Here is a 13,783-nt window from a genome sequence, read left to right on the forward strand (position 1 = left end):
GTCGCATCTCAATCATGTGTTCACTGCATTAGGCAAATACGACTAAAAACACAGCAGGTCTGCTCACCCGAAGGTCCTGTTTCTGTTGACTCATTTGCGCACACAACAAAGCAAAGTCACATCCTGCTTTCTCCCCCCCGCTGACGTCACAACCTTTTTCCCGGTCAGGCGAAGGGTCATGGAGTGAGCAGGCTCCTGCAGAGCTTCGCTGACGATGAAGGCTTCCGTCTGGATGAGGAGAGCAGCTTCTCGGAGGGGGAAGAGGAGGATGATGATGAGGAGGACAGGTTAAAGGAAAAGCCGCTGTCCCACCTCCCCCCCAACATGCCTTCCAGAATACCAGGTGAGCATATGGACACAGCTCTGTATCTGCCTCGCTTGTGTCTTCCCATGACGTCACGCTCTAGTTAATCAAGTCAGTGAGAAATTATGTCTTTGTTTCCGTTTATCTCTGCCGTCCATCTTTCAACATTCCCATCCCCTGTGTGCAGTTCTGCCAAACAGCGTGTTGAGTAAAGAGATGCTGGTAGATGGCCTGAAGATCCTAATCTCCAAGGAGGATGAGCTGCTGTACGCTGCGTCTGTCCAAACCCTGGACCTGCCTGACATGTAGGACCCTGTTCTCCTCTGATCTTCCACAAAAACACCCAGCATCCTTCAGGGAATTTCACTGCCTCTTTCTCGGAGAGTTGGACCCTTTCTGTTTTGGGGAAATGTGACACAGTGGGCTCATTTGTGCAGCTTAGTCCAAAACATCAATCAATCACGGTGTATAAATGTCTGTCAGCATAAAGGGTGAACAGAACAGGACAAACAGGAAGTTTAAAATATTTTAAAACCAAGAACCGTAGCAATATGTGGCAACACACCTGCCAACTGAAAAAAAAGAGGATTACGTTCTTGCAAGTCACAAAACTCTTGTTTTCACAAGACGTCCAACAGGATTTACTTTTAAAATTATTGATAAATTTAATTGACAGCTTGTTATATTATTTTGCATAATTTCCCTTTTATTTCCTCAGATTCAGTGTCGTCATTGAAGGGGAAAGAGGAAATCGGCCCAGGATCTACTCGCTGGAACAGCTACTCCAAGAAGCTGTGAGTCAAGCTACATCACATTTTTCCGTTTTTAAATAGCCTTTTTTTTTTTACTGAAAGCTTTTTGGTCATTCGCTTCAAGGTCTTAGATGTGCGACCCCAGACTGAGGCTATCCTAACGGAGGGAACGAGGGTTTGTGCTTACTGGAGCGAGCGCTCGCGCTGCCTTTACCCCGGCTACGTCCACCGTGGTAAGATGCGCCAGCAAACAGCCCCGCCATCTTCTCACCTCCCCGCTCTGTCCTGGAAACTCATTCTTCTGTGTGACCCCCTAAGAAGGTCCAGGTGATGAGGAGAAGGAGAAGGACGGGAGTGTGATGGTGGAGTTTGACGACGGAGACAGAGGACGGATTTCCCTCGTGAACATCAGACTTCTGCCTCCTGGATACCAAATTCGCTGTAAGTATGGCTGGATGAAGAATCAGGAGAAAAGAGAGTAGCAGATACAGAGTCCTTCACGTTTATTGACACACTTACTCAAGATGTGTAAAAAGCATGAAAATATATCTGAATTTGTTTTTCAGTAGCATAATTTAACGCTTGAAATTTTAGAAAAATCTACCTTTCATTTACAGACTGGGAAGAAGCAATTATTACATGGAATCATGAAATTTCTGATTCCCTGCGGTTAAAACTTTGTTCACCTAGTCTTTTTCTCTAATGTTTCCCGTGGTTGGGCACACAGAGCGAGTGAGAGATCTTTGACCAATCCTCTTTGCGCAATTTCTGTTGAGGTAGCCAACTGCAGTCCTCCAGAGGTGCCCTCCATGTTTTAGATGTGTTGCCGCTCTCACATAGCTTAATTAAGGGCTAAATTGCCTCCCCAGTATTTCATCAAGTTTTTAAAGGTCTCTTAATGAACCGTTAATTTGATTCAGGGTTTGTGGACCCAGGGTAATACCCTCATAGTATGGTGGACACCGGCTCAGGTGGACTGGAATTGGCCACACACGGTTGAGAGTTTGTGATGCTCTCTTATGGTTTAGCTCACCCAGCTTGTTTCGACAAGATATTGGGCCTGGGGACAGAGAGGCCGTGGAAGAAAATTGATTTTGGGTTTGGTGATCATTTCGCTATGTGTTTTGGATGAACGTCCTGCTAAAACACCCAATGATGTCACATTTTCTGTTTTTTTGTAGAGGTCATCAGATTTTAATAAAAAATGAAAGTGGGGGACGGTGCGATCTAATTGTCGTGTTAGTGTGCCATATATAGAACCTGAAGGTCTGTGATGCAGCCGCCCATGGTTTGGAGTGGTTCTTCCTGAAAAGCTCAACTTTAGACTCATCTGCCCAAACCACACGGTCCCACGCAGTTAATGTCGCTATAAGGTTTAGCAAACACCTCATGTATGCGTTTGGAATGGTAGGACAGAAAATAAGTTTTCCTGGCCTGCCTCTTAACAACCAGTTGGAAAGCAGCTGACTGTTGCTATGGAGACTTGGCAATGTTTTGTGAGCGTTGGAGATTTTTACGTCCCTTATCATCCTCACTGTGCATGGTGGCAGGATAACTTTTAACTTTGTAAAGCATTGCTCTGACTTAAGACTGGGACAATTTTGCCAAGTAGTTATATTCTTGTTGCGAAATCCTGACTTATAAAGATCGACACAGGTTGACCTTACTCAATTCGTGTGATTTGGTGTTATCCATTTTAAAGACTCACTAAGAGAAATAGGAATTTGTTCTATGTCCTATTTACACCCCAGACAAGAGGAAAATATAACTTAATAATCACAATTTCCATGCATAGCTTTTAAAATAAAGAATCATCTGGCAAATCAATACGTATAGCACTAGTGATTGTGTAAAAATTTAATTATTCAGTAAAATGGGATTTTTATTTTTCCACTGAATCAACATGCTCAAATAAAAGGTGTAATGCCTACAATTCTTGTGCAGGGTTACTACTAAGTGATGTTCGCTTTAAATAAATGATTCTTTCCCAGGTGCGGAACCCTCTCCTGCTCTCCTGATCTCTCCGGGCCATCGGGGTCGGCGAAGCTCCACAATAGAGAAGAAAGACACCCCTACAGAGAAACTAGCCAGTGAGGAGGCAGGAGGGAAGCTCCAGGAAAAAAGACCAGGTACATAGATGGGATAATATTCAGTGTTCTGATCAGTGCTTCCATTTGTTATACTGGCAAGGTGTCTGCAAACCAGTATTAGTTTACTTCCTGCATCTAGTCTAAAGCTCCTTGAGGGGCATTCCCTAAAACAAAATTACAGTTTCAGTTTTTGTTAATTATCAGATGCCTTCAGGCCACATGTGAGCCCAGAGCAGGTGTAGTCACCCAAGGTCCCATAAATTAGGATGACTTTTTTGCTGCCTGTTATTTAGCCTCAATAAAACCCCATAAATCATGTTTTTACAGCGTAAAGGCTGCTTTGTAAAGTTAGGCAATATACAGGTAAGTCATCTCAAACTCAACGTGACAATAAACCTGGGGGAGTAAGACAGGTTTACCAGGTTTGTTGCTCTTTGAGTAATGGATCTGTCGAAACTATGTGAAGATCAAAAAGATAGAGATTAAGTTTCACCAAAGCTTTTAGTTTCATAATTAATCAAAGTTTGCCTTTAGGATCTGTCATTCCTTATTGATTTCAACCCCCATCTCCATTGTTTTCTTCTAGTTGGCAGGCCGAAGAAAGCATTCTCAGTACCAAAGACAGCCAACGCGTCAACTTCAGCAACCGACTCTGTTATAAAGGGAAACACTTCGTTGTTGAACTGGTCCATACCCAGAAAGAGACCGCCAGTTGACTTCTTCCTCTTCAATGGGACATCCCGTAAGACCCAGAAGAAGATTAGAGAGCGAGAATTAGGCTTGTTTCATCGGCCAGCTCTGCATTCTCTTGCACCACCAACCCCTATTAAAAGCATTTTTGGCACTGCGTTCGAGGTGGACTCATTCAGTAGCATTGCTAATGGCTACTCAACCTTCGGAAATGGTGGAACGTCTGTAGCTGGGAGACCAGTTACCGCGATGGGTTCCGTGGCTCTCCGGGACTCGCCTTGTTCCTCGTCGGTCGCTGTGGCAGCGGCAGCTGGGAGCCGCAAGGCTTTGAGTGATCTTGACAGAAAACACTTCTTAGTCAAGCTTGACCATGAAGGAGTGACTTCCCCAAAAACGAAAAATGGCAAAGCTTTGCTCCGACTTGGAGGGGTTGGAGGGAGAGGAGTAAAAGGACAGGCTTCTGCAGGGGCTCCGCTACGATATATACAACCTTCTCTTCTTGCAAAAAATGACAAACAGGTTGGAGAGGAAAGAGAAAGTGCCAGACCTCAATCCGAGACAGCTTCAAAGGGTGTTCCACCACTGAGAAAAGATGTTCTCTCTGCGGGTCTTGGAGTGAAAGGTGGGGACTACAGTGTGGACTATCCTAGTGACTGCCCTAGCTCCTACTCCGAGCTGGACGAGGATGACGAGGATGATGGTCAAGAAGCGCCAAGAAGACGAGCAGCCATCTCATCCCATCGCGGTGGTCGTTTTCTCACCCGTCCGTCCATCTGCTTCTCCTCATCTTCCTCCTCCTCTTCTTCGTCGGGTTCCATTTCCTCCTCCTCTCTCTGTTCCTCTGACAACGACTCCTCCTACTCATCTGATGAGGAGTCCTCCTCCGTGCTGCTGCGCCGGGCGCTTCTCCAGCAGGACAAACAGAAAAACAGGCAGAATGTGAACTCTAGCCTCCGGAGCCCTGACCCCACGAACTCCAACCCTGCTTCAGCACCAGCTAATGGCTACGTCACCAAGGCTGCTGTGGCTGTCGGAGGATCAAAGGCGAGAGGTGACAGAGTGGAAGACAGGAAGGAGTACATCTCTAAAGGAGGCATAATGGTCAACAACAGAATGACTAAGATGCAGCTGAAGAGGAAAGAAAGTGTTTCTAACGAACACCATCATAGCAAAAGCAGTCCAGTTAACCAGCAGCTCAAACCCGCCTCCAAGGATTTAGCAGCAACTAAAAAGCAGAGGATGTCTTCGCCTGAACCTCTTCCTAAAATGGCTTCCCTGCTGCCTGGACGCCAGCTCTGGAAATGGTCCGGCAATCCTACACAGGTATGATGTTTTGTGGGATTGCTGTTTTTGTTAATCCAAAAATGTGTTGATTAGAAAAGATTTGCCGCCCGAATATCAAAGTGAGAGCAAAAAGTGGGTGTGTTGTTACCTGACTCCGCCAGATAGATTTGCTCCGCATATCCATCTGGAAACCTTCCGTTGAAGTAATTTTGGGAAGGGGCGAAAATACTGGTTAGCTGATTGGCCTATGTTGGTGATAGACGGGCCAAATGAACCAATCAGATTCGTCGTCGCTCTGTTACGAGCGACGACGAAAACACAACCACAAGCCAAGCTACTCTTGCTGCTGCAGGTAAAGGCTCGTTAGCTCAGCAAAGAAACACTCTGTAATTCCGATAAAGCTTGCTCGATAGCCACGCTAACGCTAGTTTCATCGGCTGAAGCCGCCATGTTCTTTAGACTGAACTGCCGCACTTCTCGTTGCGTCACACCTCAACCCGCCTCAAAGCCAACGCTGATTGGACGTTCGTTTGGTGAACGGCTCCAAATTTTCTTTAATGGAGAGTAGCCAGACTGATCTGCGAGTGAAACCTTGAAAGCTCGCGAGATCAGGATGGTCTCACGAGGCTAGGTGTGTTGCACCTGATCATCAAAATATCGCGTCCGTAGTGGATAAGAAATGCAACACAAATTTGGTCCGCCAATCATTAAAGGATGGTAATAATAAGAACGATTTAAAAGAAAAATAACATAAATAGGTCTTTCCACGGTGTACCCCGTGTCTCCCCAATTGACCACAGGAGATAGGCACCAGTTCCCCGCAACCCTGCATGGATAAACGGGTAGAGAAAATAGATGGAAGTTACAGAGGCAATATAGGAATAATAAGGGAGGGGGTGATGGATAACTTGTGGAGCCACTGCTCTAGAATGACCACACCTCGCAGAACAACACACACACACACACACACACACACACACACACACACACACACACACACACACACACACAAACACCAGCGCAGTCAGACCTCCTCTTCCCCCTCCCCTCCTCTCAGACACTCGGCCCAGCATGGTAAAGTAGTGTTTTTTTCCTGGGTTTAACATCTTTGCAGCCTGAAGGCTCTTCTTAGGAGGTAGTTAATATTCAGCGTTGTTTATTTACAAGCATGCCACAATGTTTAGGATCAGGTTTGGTATTTTTCGCCTCGGTGCATGAAAATTAATACCACGTCTCTCTCCCCCGCCCCGAGTCCCACGCACCACGCGGGGTCCCACGGACGCTGCGTCTTTTCCCCACTAAAATGATTCTATTGTTATTCTAACAGTCCAAGTATGTTCACTTGCAGAGAGAATCTTTTCCCTTCTCCTGTCATTATATCAGTGGCTCCTTTCTGGCCACAAGGACCGCAGGCATTGTATGCGTACGAGTTTGTGTCTGACTCTCAGAGGTACTAAATACAGAGGCAAAAACTGCTCCAACTCAGCTTTGGAAAATCGCTTTGCGGGTATTACGTATTTACATTTTGTATATCCCCCCCATAAATTTGTGCAGTTTGGTCATTAGCATGTGATCTGCATATTCATAAAGACTTACGCAAACAAGTTTGTTCTCGCTGCTTTTCGCTCATTTTAGAAACGCAAATTGCTTTGCTCCTGGTTTGAAGATCAGCTTTGTACAAACTATTTACATTGTACCTGTTTTAATACGTACAAACCTTTTGAAAATCAGGCTCATTGTGTATTCAATTTTTCAGAACTTCCTTCTTGTAACTCTTAGTTTTATGATTTTATGTGGAGTTTCAGGAACCCCTGCTTAAACCTGCCCAATGAAATAGCTATAGTTTCTTCTTCAGGAATCTGGCACTGGGTTCAATAAATGTGCTGAAATGAAGCTATGATAACTAGGTTACATTTCTGATACAACTAAAGTTTTAACAACTAAAGTTGCGGTTTTGTGGCTCCATTCCACAGAGTTCTTTTTAGTATTAAGCCCTACTTAAAGCAAGGTTCTGCAAAAAGTCAGTAAACTGCAAATATCTTACCCACACTGGCTGATACATTTGGTGTCTTTATTTAGTATAGATCCAGGTCCAACAAAGTCCAAGATTAAAGGATTGTACATAATCCATAAGAACACTGAAATTTGTTCTTTAACTCAAGGTGGTTGGAACAAGAACACAGTTCTTTTTGACCAGAATATTTCATACTTCCCAAGAAACTAAGTGCAGAATCTTTGGGAAGTTCTCCATGGTTCCAGTACCATGCCCAATTGAAATTACTAACCAATCATACATTTGTTGAGCACCAAACCAGCTCCACCCAGAATATTAACCCTTAACAAACTGCAAGAAGAACCAAACTAGCGCTGAAAGAATAGAGTGAAGTTTTGTTCTTGTAGCTCAGTAGGAGAGAACAGTGTTTTTGTTCCTATGGAGGATTTCTTGATATCTATTGTCTTGGAAAAACTCCAATGTCTAATACATCACAGCGCTTTATGGGGGTGCTATTCTATGAGCCCTTGCTCAAATTATCCTTGGGTGGTTATTTACACATCTTTATTCCTTATACAGGAAATGGGAAAAGGAGGTTTTATGCCACCAATGATATTTTAAAAGAAGTGCTAAGTAAGGACCATGTAAAGCATTTTAGTCAGATAACATCAAAATCAATAAACCACTATTATATTGTAGCTTTTTCCAGTGCTTTATTTTTACGTCAGACAGTTACTCTGACTGGAAATCCTATACACTTTCTGTTCTGTTTGTGTTTCATTCAAGAAGATCATTTGTGATACACTGCCTTTTACCTCTTTTTTCCATGGAAATAATCATTGGCATCTCTGGCCAGTGCGAACCAGTCCATTGTTAAGGTGCTGAAAATTGCTGCTATAATATTTTTGGGGTTTTCATTATTTCAAGATGGTAGAAATCCCCTTTGGCTTGGACTCCTCTTGGACTAACCAATTCTATTTTTATCTATAATATAGCCATTCACTGTGGATATAATATTAACTTTATATGATGTTTTTACAGAACCTCCCATTAAAAAATTCTGAACTATTTATTTTTGGCAAAGAATAAAATCCGACACTAGACATGTTCTTAGGCACACATTTCTACATATTGTAAATTAAGCATATTTTGTGGCAGAAAGACATTATTTTTGCAATGCCAAAATACATTCCTTCTTCCTACATTTTGTGTTCAACACAGCAGCCCTGAGGTACTAAAAAAAAACACTGCTCCTGTTTTTCTCCTTCTTTAACAGAGAAGAGGTCTTAAGGGTAAAGCCCGAAAGCTTTTCTACAAGGCCATCATGCGGGGCAAGGAGATGGTGCGTGTCGGCGACTGCGCCGTGTTCCTGTCACCTGGTCGGCCCCAGCTGCCCTACGTGGGTAGAGTGGAGAGCCTGTGGGAGTCCTGGAGCTCCAGCATGGTGGTCAGGGTCAAATGGTTCTACCACCCAGAGGAAACTCGCCTGGGGAAGCGACACCGCGATGGCAAGGTAAGGCCAGGAAGTACAAGGATCTTTTCTTGAAGGGAGTAACAACAAATGAGTCTGATATTTTCAGAATAACGTAGAACCACATTGGTACTTTCCATCATTACCTTACAATATGAAGGACTGTTTTTCTAATTTTCAAATCGAAAAGTGTAAAAGATTTGTATTTCTAACAATCTGTTACTTTGAGGATAATACACAGAAGTACTCATTGCTTGTGTGTTATAACTCCATCGATGCCAAATTTTTTTTTTTTTACTATTTACAGTAGTTCATATCGTAAAACCGGTATAACCTTCATGTTAAGCTGCAACAACTTCCACGAAGGCTCTCAAACTTTGCACAAATCCAATAAATAATGAAAACATGATCTTCCAGTTTTCCCTTTTTCATCAGGGAGTTCTTAAAGTTTATCTCTGTCGTCATTCCACCAGAACGCGTTGTACCAGTCGAGCCATGAGGACGAGAACGACGTGCAAACCATCTCCCATCGCTGCCAGGTGGTCAGCAAGGCAGAGTACGACCAGCTGATGTGTGAACGCAAGGCCAGCAGCCCCTCTAATGACCTGTTCTACCTGGCCGGAACCTACGAGCCCACCACGGGCCAGCTGGTCAGCGCAGATGGCATGGTCATCCTGTCCTAGCACTGTCAGCACTGGGAGCAGGGATCCAAATGAATGATTGATGGAGTTCTTCGTGACAGAGGCAAAACGACGTTGGTTTTCACGGATTTAACTGCTTTTGTTGGAGAAAGACTTAATAAAGGAGAGGAATGGGCTGGTCCATGCCAGATTTTTCAGAGTTTTAACCCTTCTCTGTGGCTGTCTCATTGGATGTGAAATGATTATGGCAACCAAAGCAGAGAAACCAAGGACATGAGCACTTTGGATTGTAACGTCTCGGAAGTATTACAATGGGAGGGCTTTCTGAAACAAAGACAGAAAGCAGGAGAGACTCGATGCTAAGGAGAGATATGCTGTAAACCACACTGGTTTGGATGGTAATGGTCTTGTTCTTGTAGTCTGACTAGGACGATGCTAATAAAAGACCCCCCGATAGGACCAATAAACACTGTAGTTCGGACTTAAATGCATATATGTGTCTGCAGAGTGACTGTGATGGCATTTAATGAACATTTAATGCACATTATCAGTGCTTCAACACGCGCTCGTGTTTGTAGAATATGTGTGACGTTATGCACGCCAAGCAAAGACATGATGTCATGATCCAAAGTGAGTATGTCTCTGATACTCTAATAATCAATTCAGTGCTCAACTTTAGTATTTTTTTTTTAAAGCTGTTGCGAGTGCAACACAGAAAAAAAGTTTTTCTCCTTTTAAGCCATACACATCGATACCTCTCTATCTCTGTCTCTGTCGTTCCCGCCTGATGGGTGCAAAGACTCTTGTGCAGGTAGTAGGATTGTTTATCTGAGCTGTGCCTGGGCGAATGTGTGTGCGCTTTGTACAGCATTCTATGTAGAATAACACACTGTACATAGTATATAAATATAAATATATATATATATATATATATATAAATATATGTTCACTTGGTTTCTTTTGCAGAGATTATTTTATTTTAGAGTTTTTTACGGATGACGAGTGTTTTTTGTGGGGGGTTGCAGAGGTAAAAGGTGCACTCATGTTTCCTTCTGTATAAATGCACTGAATAGGACTAGAGGTTTGAGTTTGGGGTCAAGCTTTGCAACCCATGTGACGACCTAGTGGCTGAAACTCTTCCTCTAGGCAAAAGGTAAATATGTAGAAAAGGTCTTTGGGATATGTTTTTTTTTTTAAGAAAATCTAAAAATGCTCTTTTTTATATAAATGTTTGGCTATTATTGTATTTTTTGTGCTTCTTTTAATCTGTTGGATTTGGACTGTGCGTTTCCTTTTATTTCTGTTCAGCAAATACTGGAAAACACATTTCTGCCTGGATCCTGAAAACGAAACAAGAAAATCCAGTTCTTATCTGTTTTAGCCTGTGTTCCTATGGCAAATGTAGATATTTAACTGGCAGCAAAAAGAAACATACCAAAGCACCCATGACTTTATGATACCCCACATCAGATAAAAAAAAAAGTATAAAAGACATTCAATCAATTCTGAAACCGGGACCCCTGCAATCTCAGAGGGATTTCCTCTCTCGTCCTATTCGCATTCATCCAACGTTCACGGAGACAACGTCCGTGCACCGCCCAGCTGATGCACTTCAGGTCTCTATGGCAACCAGTATGGCATCACGTGACTGTGAAGGACAATCAGAGCCAATCAACGGGATGATGTTGAGAGACGAAAATACAAGATAAAGGATCAAATCACAAATGTATGCTTCTTGTCACTTTTATTCATGCTTTGCCAAAAATGTCTACATTTTTATATTTTGATGTTGTTGGTTTCTTTTTGAATCATCATCTTCTTGTTTATGCAAGCCTGGATGACTGTTTGTTGTATAGGATGTACAGGAGGAGGGAAAATGAATGCCTTTTTTTCTCTTTTTAGGACTGACTGACTTAACAGCAAAAATGCTGTTACACTGCGAAGCAAAAGCTTTAAATGGAACCTAATGTGAAACTCAGTTTTGAAATATTGCTTTTATGGGTCTTTAATGGATTTTTTTATAGCTGTATTTTCTTTAAGAAACACTGGATTGAATTCTGATCATAACATTTTAGAAGCAACGGGGCAACATCATTGTGTGTTTTTTAGACCCACTGGAATCTGCTTTGTATGGTTAAAATAGCCTACTAAAATATATCATGTCATTTCAGTCATTCTTTGGAAATATGACTTAAATATTTCCTTGTGTACAAAAAGAAAAAAAATATTTATCTTAATTTTATTGCCTTTTGTGTTTCATTTAAAAAAAAAAGCATTCTTAAGAAATAAAGCATCTAAATTGCTTTCTTTTCACTTTTCTGTAGCGTGTGCACTCTCTGAATGCCGCCTTGTGTGCCAAGTGTTCATCAGATGTGAGAATACGGAGCACAGAAGAAAGCAGGAATGAAGAGGTGGAGGTTTTTTTTGGGGGGGGGGGGGTGGATGCTCAAGAGAAGGGAAGCAATTTGAAACTGTAGCTCTGTCTGATAGGAAGGGAAGAATCAGGAGAGAATGGGAAACTGTATCGCGCCGTGTTTCATGAGAGGAGAACGGGGCAGGATATAGTCTCCTCTGGCTCCTCAGGTGGGTCAGGTATTCAGAGCGACACAAAACGGAACAGGACCATTAATAGGACAAAGCGGGGGGGATCAGCTTTCAGCCTGCAAAGATTTTAAGTCCTCGCCCAAAGCTTTCACACACCAACTCTATACAGCATATTCCAAAACTATTCATATCTCTTGAACTTTAAAAAAAAAAAAAAAATCACGTTAGGACCACAAATCTCAGTCTATTTTATCGGGATTTTATGTGTGAGATCAACACCAGGTCGAGTTTACCTGTGAAGTGGTGAGAAATGATGGCTTGTTTCCTAAACACTATTACAAGTAAAACTCTAAAAAAGCATGCCATGCATTTGTGTACAGCCTCCATGACTCCTAAATAAAAACCCGTGCAACCAATCATCGCCTAATTATTCAACAGCGCCCACTTGTATGTAATTTATTCTCCTGAAGAACTCACCCCCCCCCCCCCCCACAACATGATGCGGCTACCTCCATGTTTGCATACATAGTGTTTGTCATGTAGGCGAAAAAGGCTACAAGGCACCTTTCACATTTTGCTGTGTCCCTCCATACCATACCATACCATACCAACTTTATTTATGAAGCACTTTATACACCGACAGGACCAAAGTGCTGTACACAATCATAAAATACAATGCAATTATAAAATAGAAAGGATCGAGTATAAAATACATATTAGTATACAGACACAATAAAACAAAGTGAAATCTCTCAGATTGTGCCAAAAGCCAAAGAAAAAAGATGGGTCTTAAGAAAGGACTTTAAAACAGCGTGTGAAGAGGCATGTCTTATGCTCAAAGGCGGATCATTCCATAGCTTAGGAGCTGCCACAGAAAAAGCTCCTTCATACACATAACTTGTGGAAAACTGTGAACATTAATTTGTAGGGCTTTCTTCCAACAAAATCTTTTTTCTTGCCAGTCTTGAAAAAGGGACACATCTATAGGTTGCAGAACACTGGGCCTTGGAGACTGGGGTGTCACAGCCCAGGTTCAGGGGTATGAATACTTTTGCATGTGTGCAGTCTTAAATATAGCTCCCACGTGTCCATCAGACCGCGTGCTATGTAAACCTAGAGCAGACAAGCTGGGATTATCACCCGCAGAGTGTTGACTTTCCAGGACAAAGTGTGTACCGTGTTACTGCAAGGCTTCCTGTGACATATTCACACCTTCTTATCATACTGTTATTGCTCTTTGTCGTGATCATTGAAATCATCTATGGGGCATTGACCTTTGACCTAAAATCACAATCAAACCGTCTCGTGGCACAGCTCAAAGGAAGCTGGAGCGTGGCATTGCCTTGAACATCGGTCCTAGACTTTATCTCATTCTGAGGTGGGATTTTTAATAGCAGCGCCTACTTGATAACGTTTGCCTTTTTGTCTTCAAACAGCTGCTTTTTTACTTGACAGTTCATAAAATAGTCCAGGGCCATAAATTAAAACCCTACAAACATTTACTTATTACTCATTAGCTCATTTACTCTATTACAACCTCTTTGTCCGGTTGTCTTTAGGCGTTTTGGCAGTTATTGTTATTGCAAAGATATGAAGCAGACACACACCCACATGAACACACACACACACACATCCTTGTTTTAAATACTTACTGAGGACAGTACCGTGACTTCCACAGACTTCCATTCATTTTGCACCATTTCTATGGCCTAACCTTGACCCCTAACCCTTCGCTAAACCTTTATGAGTATAAACCTAAATTAAACCTTAGTCCTAAACCTAACCCCTAGCCTCACAAAAAAGTGAGCACCAAAAAAGGTGCTCGATTTACCAGTAAAATGCAAAAAAATCTACAAAAAGTACACGCAAACACGCAGGCATGCACACACACACACACACACACACACACACACACACACACACACGCCCCCATTCCGCTCCCTGTTGGTCTTTTACATCATCTTCTTCGGCTCCTCAATCAACCAACGCCTTCAAAACACACAGACATTTAGCG

The 13,783-nt window shown here is 42.6% G+C and overlaps 1 protein-coding gene across 3 annotated transcripts in view; it reads left to right on the plus strand.

Moving 5' to 3' along the window:
- bahcc1b (BAH domain and coiled-coil containing 1b) overlaps nucleotides 1-11,538 on the plus strand; it is an 80,687-nt gene extending 69,149 nt beyond the window's left edge. For 2 of the 3 annotated variants that reach the window (XM_036142428.1, XM_036142427.1), the window contains exons 20-28: nucleotides 169-343; nucleotides 492-609; nucleotides 1,023-1,098; nucleotides 1,181-1,289; nucleotides 1,375-1,497; nucleotides 3,048-3,185; nucleotides 3,733-5,159; nucleotides 8,390-8,626; nucleotides 9,058-11,538. In XM_036142428.1, coding sequence (XP_035998321.1) covers nucleotides 169-343; nucleotides 492-609; nucleotides 1,023-1,098; nucleotides 1,181-1,289; nucleotides 1,375-1,497; nucleotides 3,048-3,185; nucleotides 3,733-5,159; nucleotides 8,390-8,626; nucleotides 9,058-9,267 — 2,613 coding nt within the window. In that variant the 3' untranslated portion in view covers nucleotides 9,268-11,538. The remainder of the gene's footprint in view (nucleotides 1-168; nucleotides 344-491; nucleotides 610-1,022; nucleotides 1,099-1,180; nucleotides 1,290-1,374; nucleotides 1,498-3,047; nucleotides 3,186-3,732; nucleotides 5,160-8,389; nucleotides 8,627-9,057) is intronic. The other variant, XM_036142429.1, reaches the window with a different exon arrangement.
- The last annotated feature ends 2,245 nt before the right edge of the window (nucleotides 11,539-13,783 follow it).

This window comes from Fundulus heteroclitus, chromosome 10 (genome assembly GCF_011125445.2).
Source record: "Fundulus heteroclitus isolate FHET01 chromosome 10, MU-UCD_Fhet_4.1, whole genome shotgun sequence".
NCBI classification, from domain to species: Eukaryota; Metazoa; Chordata; class Actinopteri; order Cyprinodontiformes; family Fundulidae; genus Fundulus; species Fundulus heteroclitus.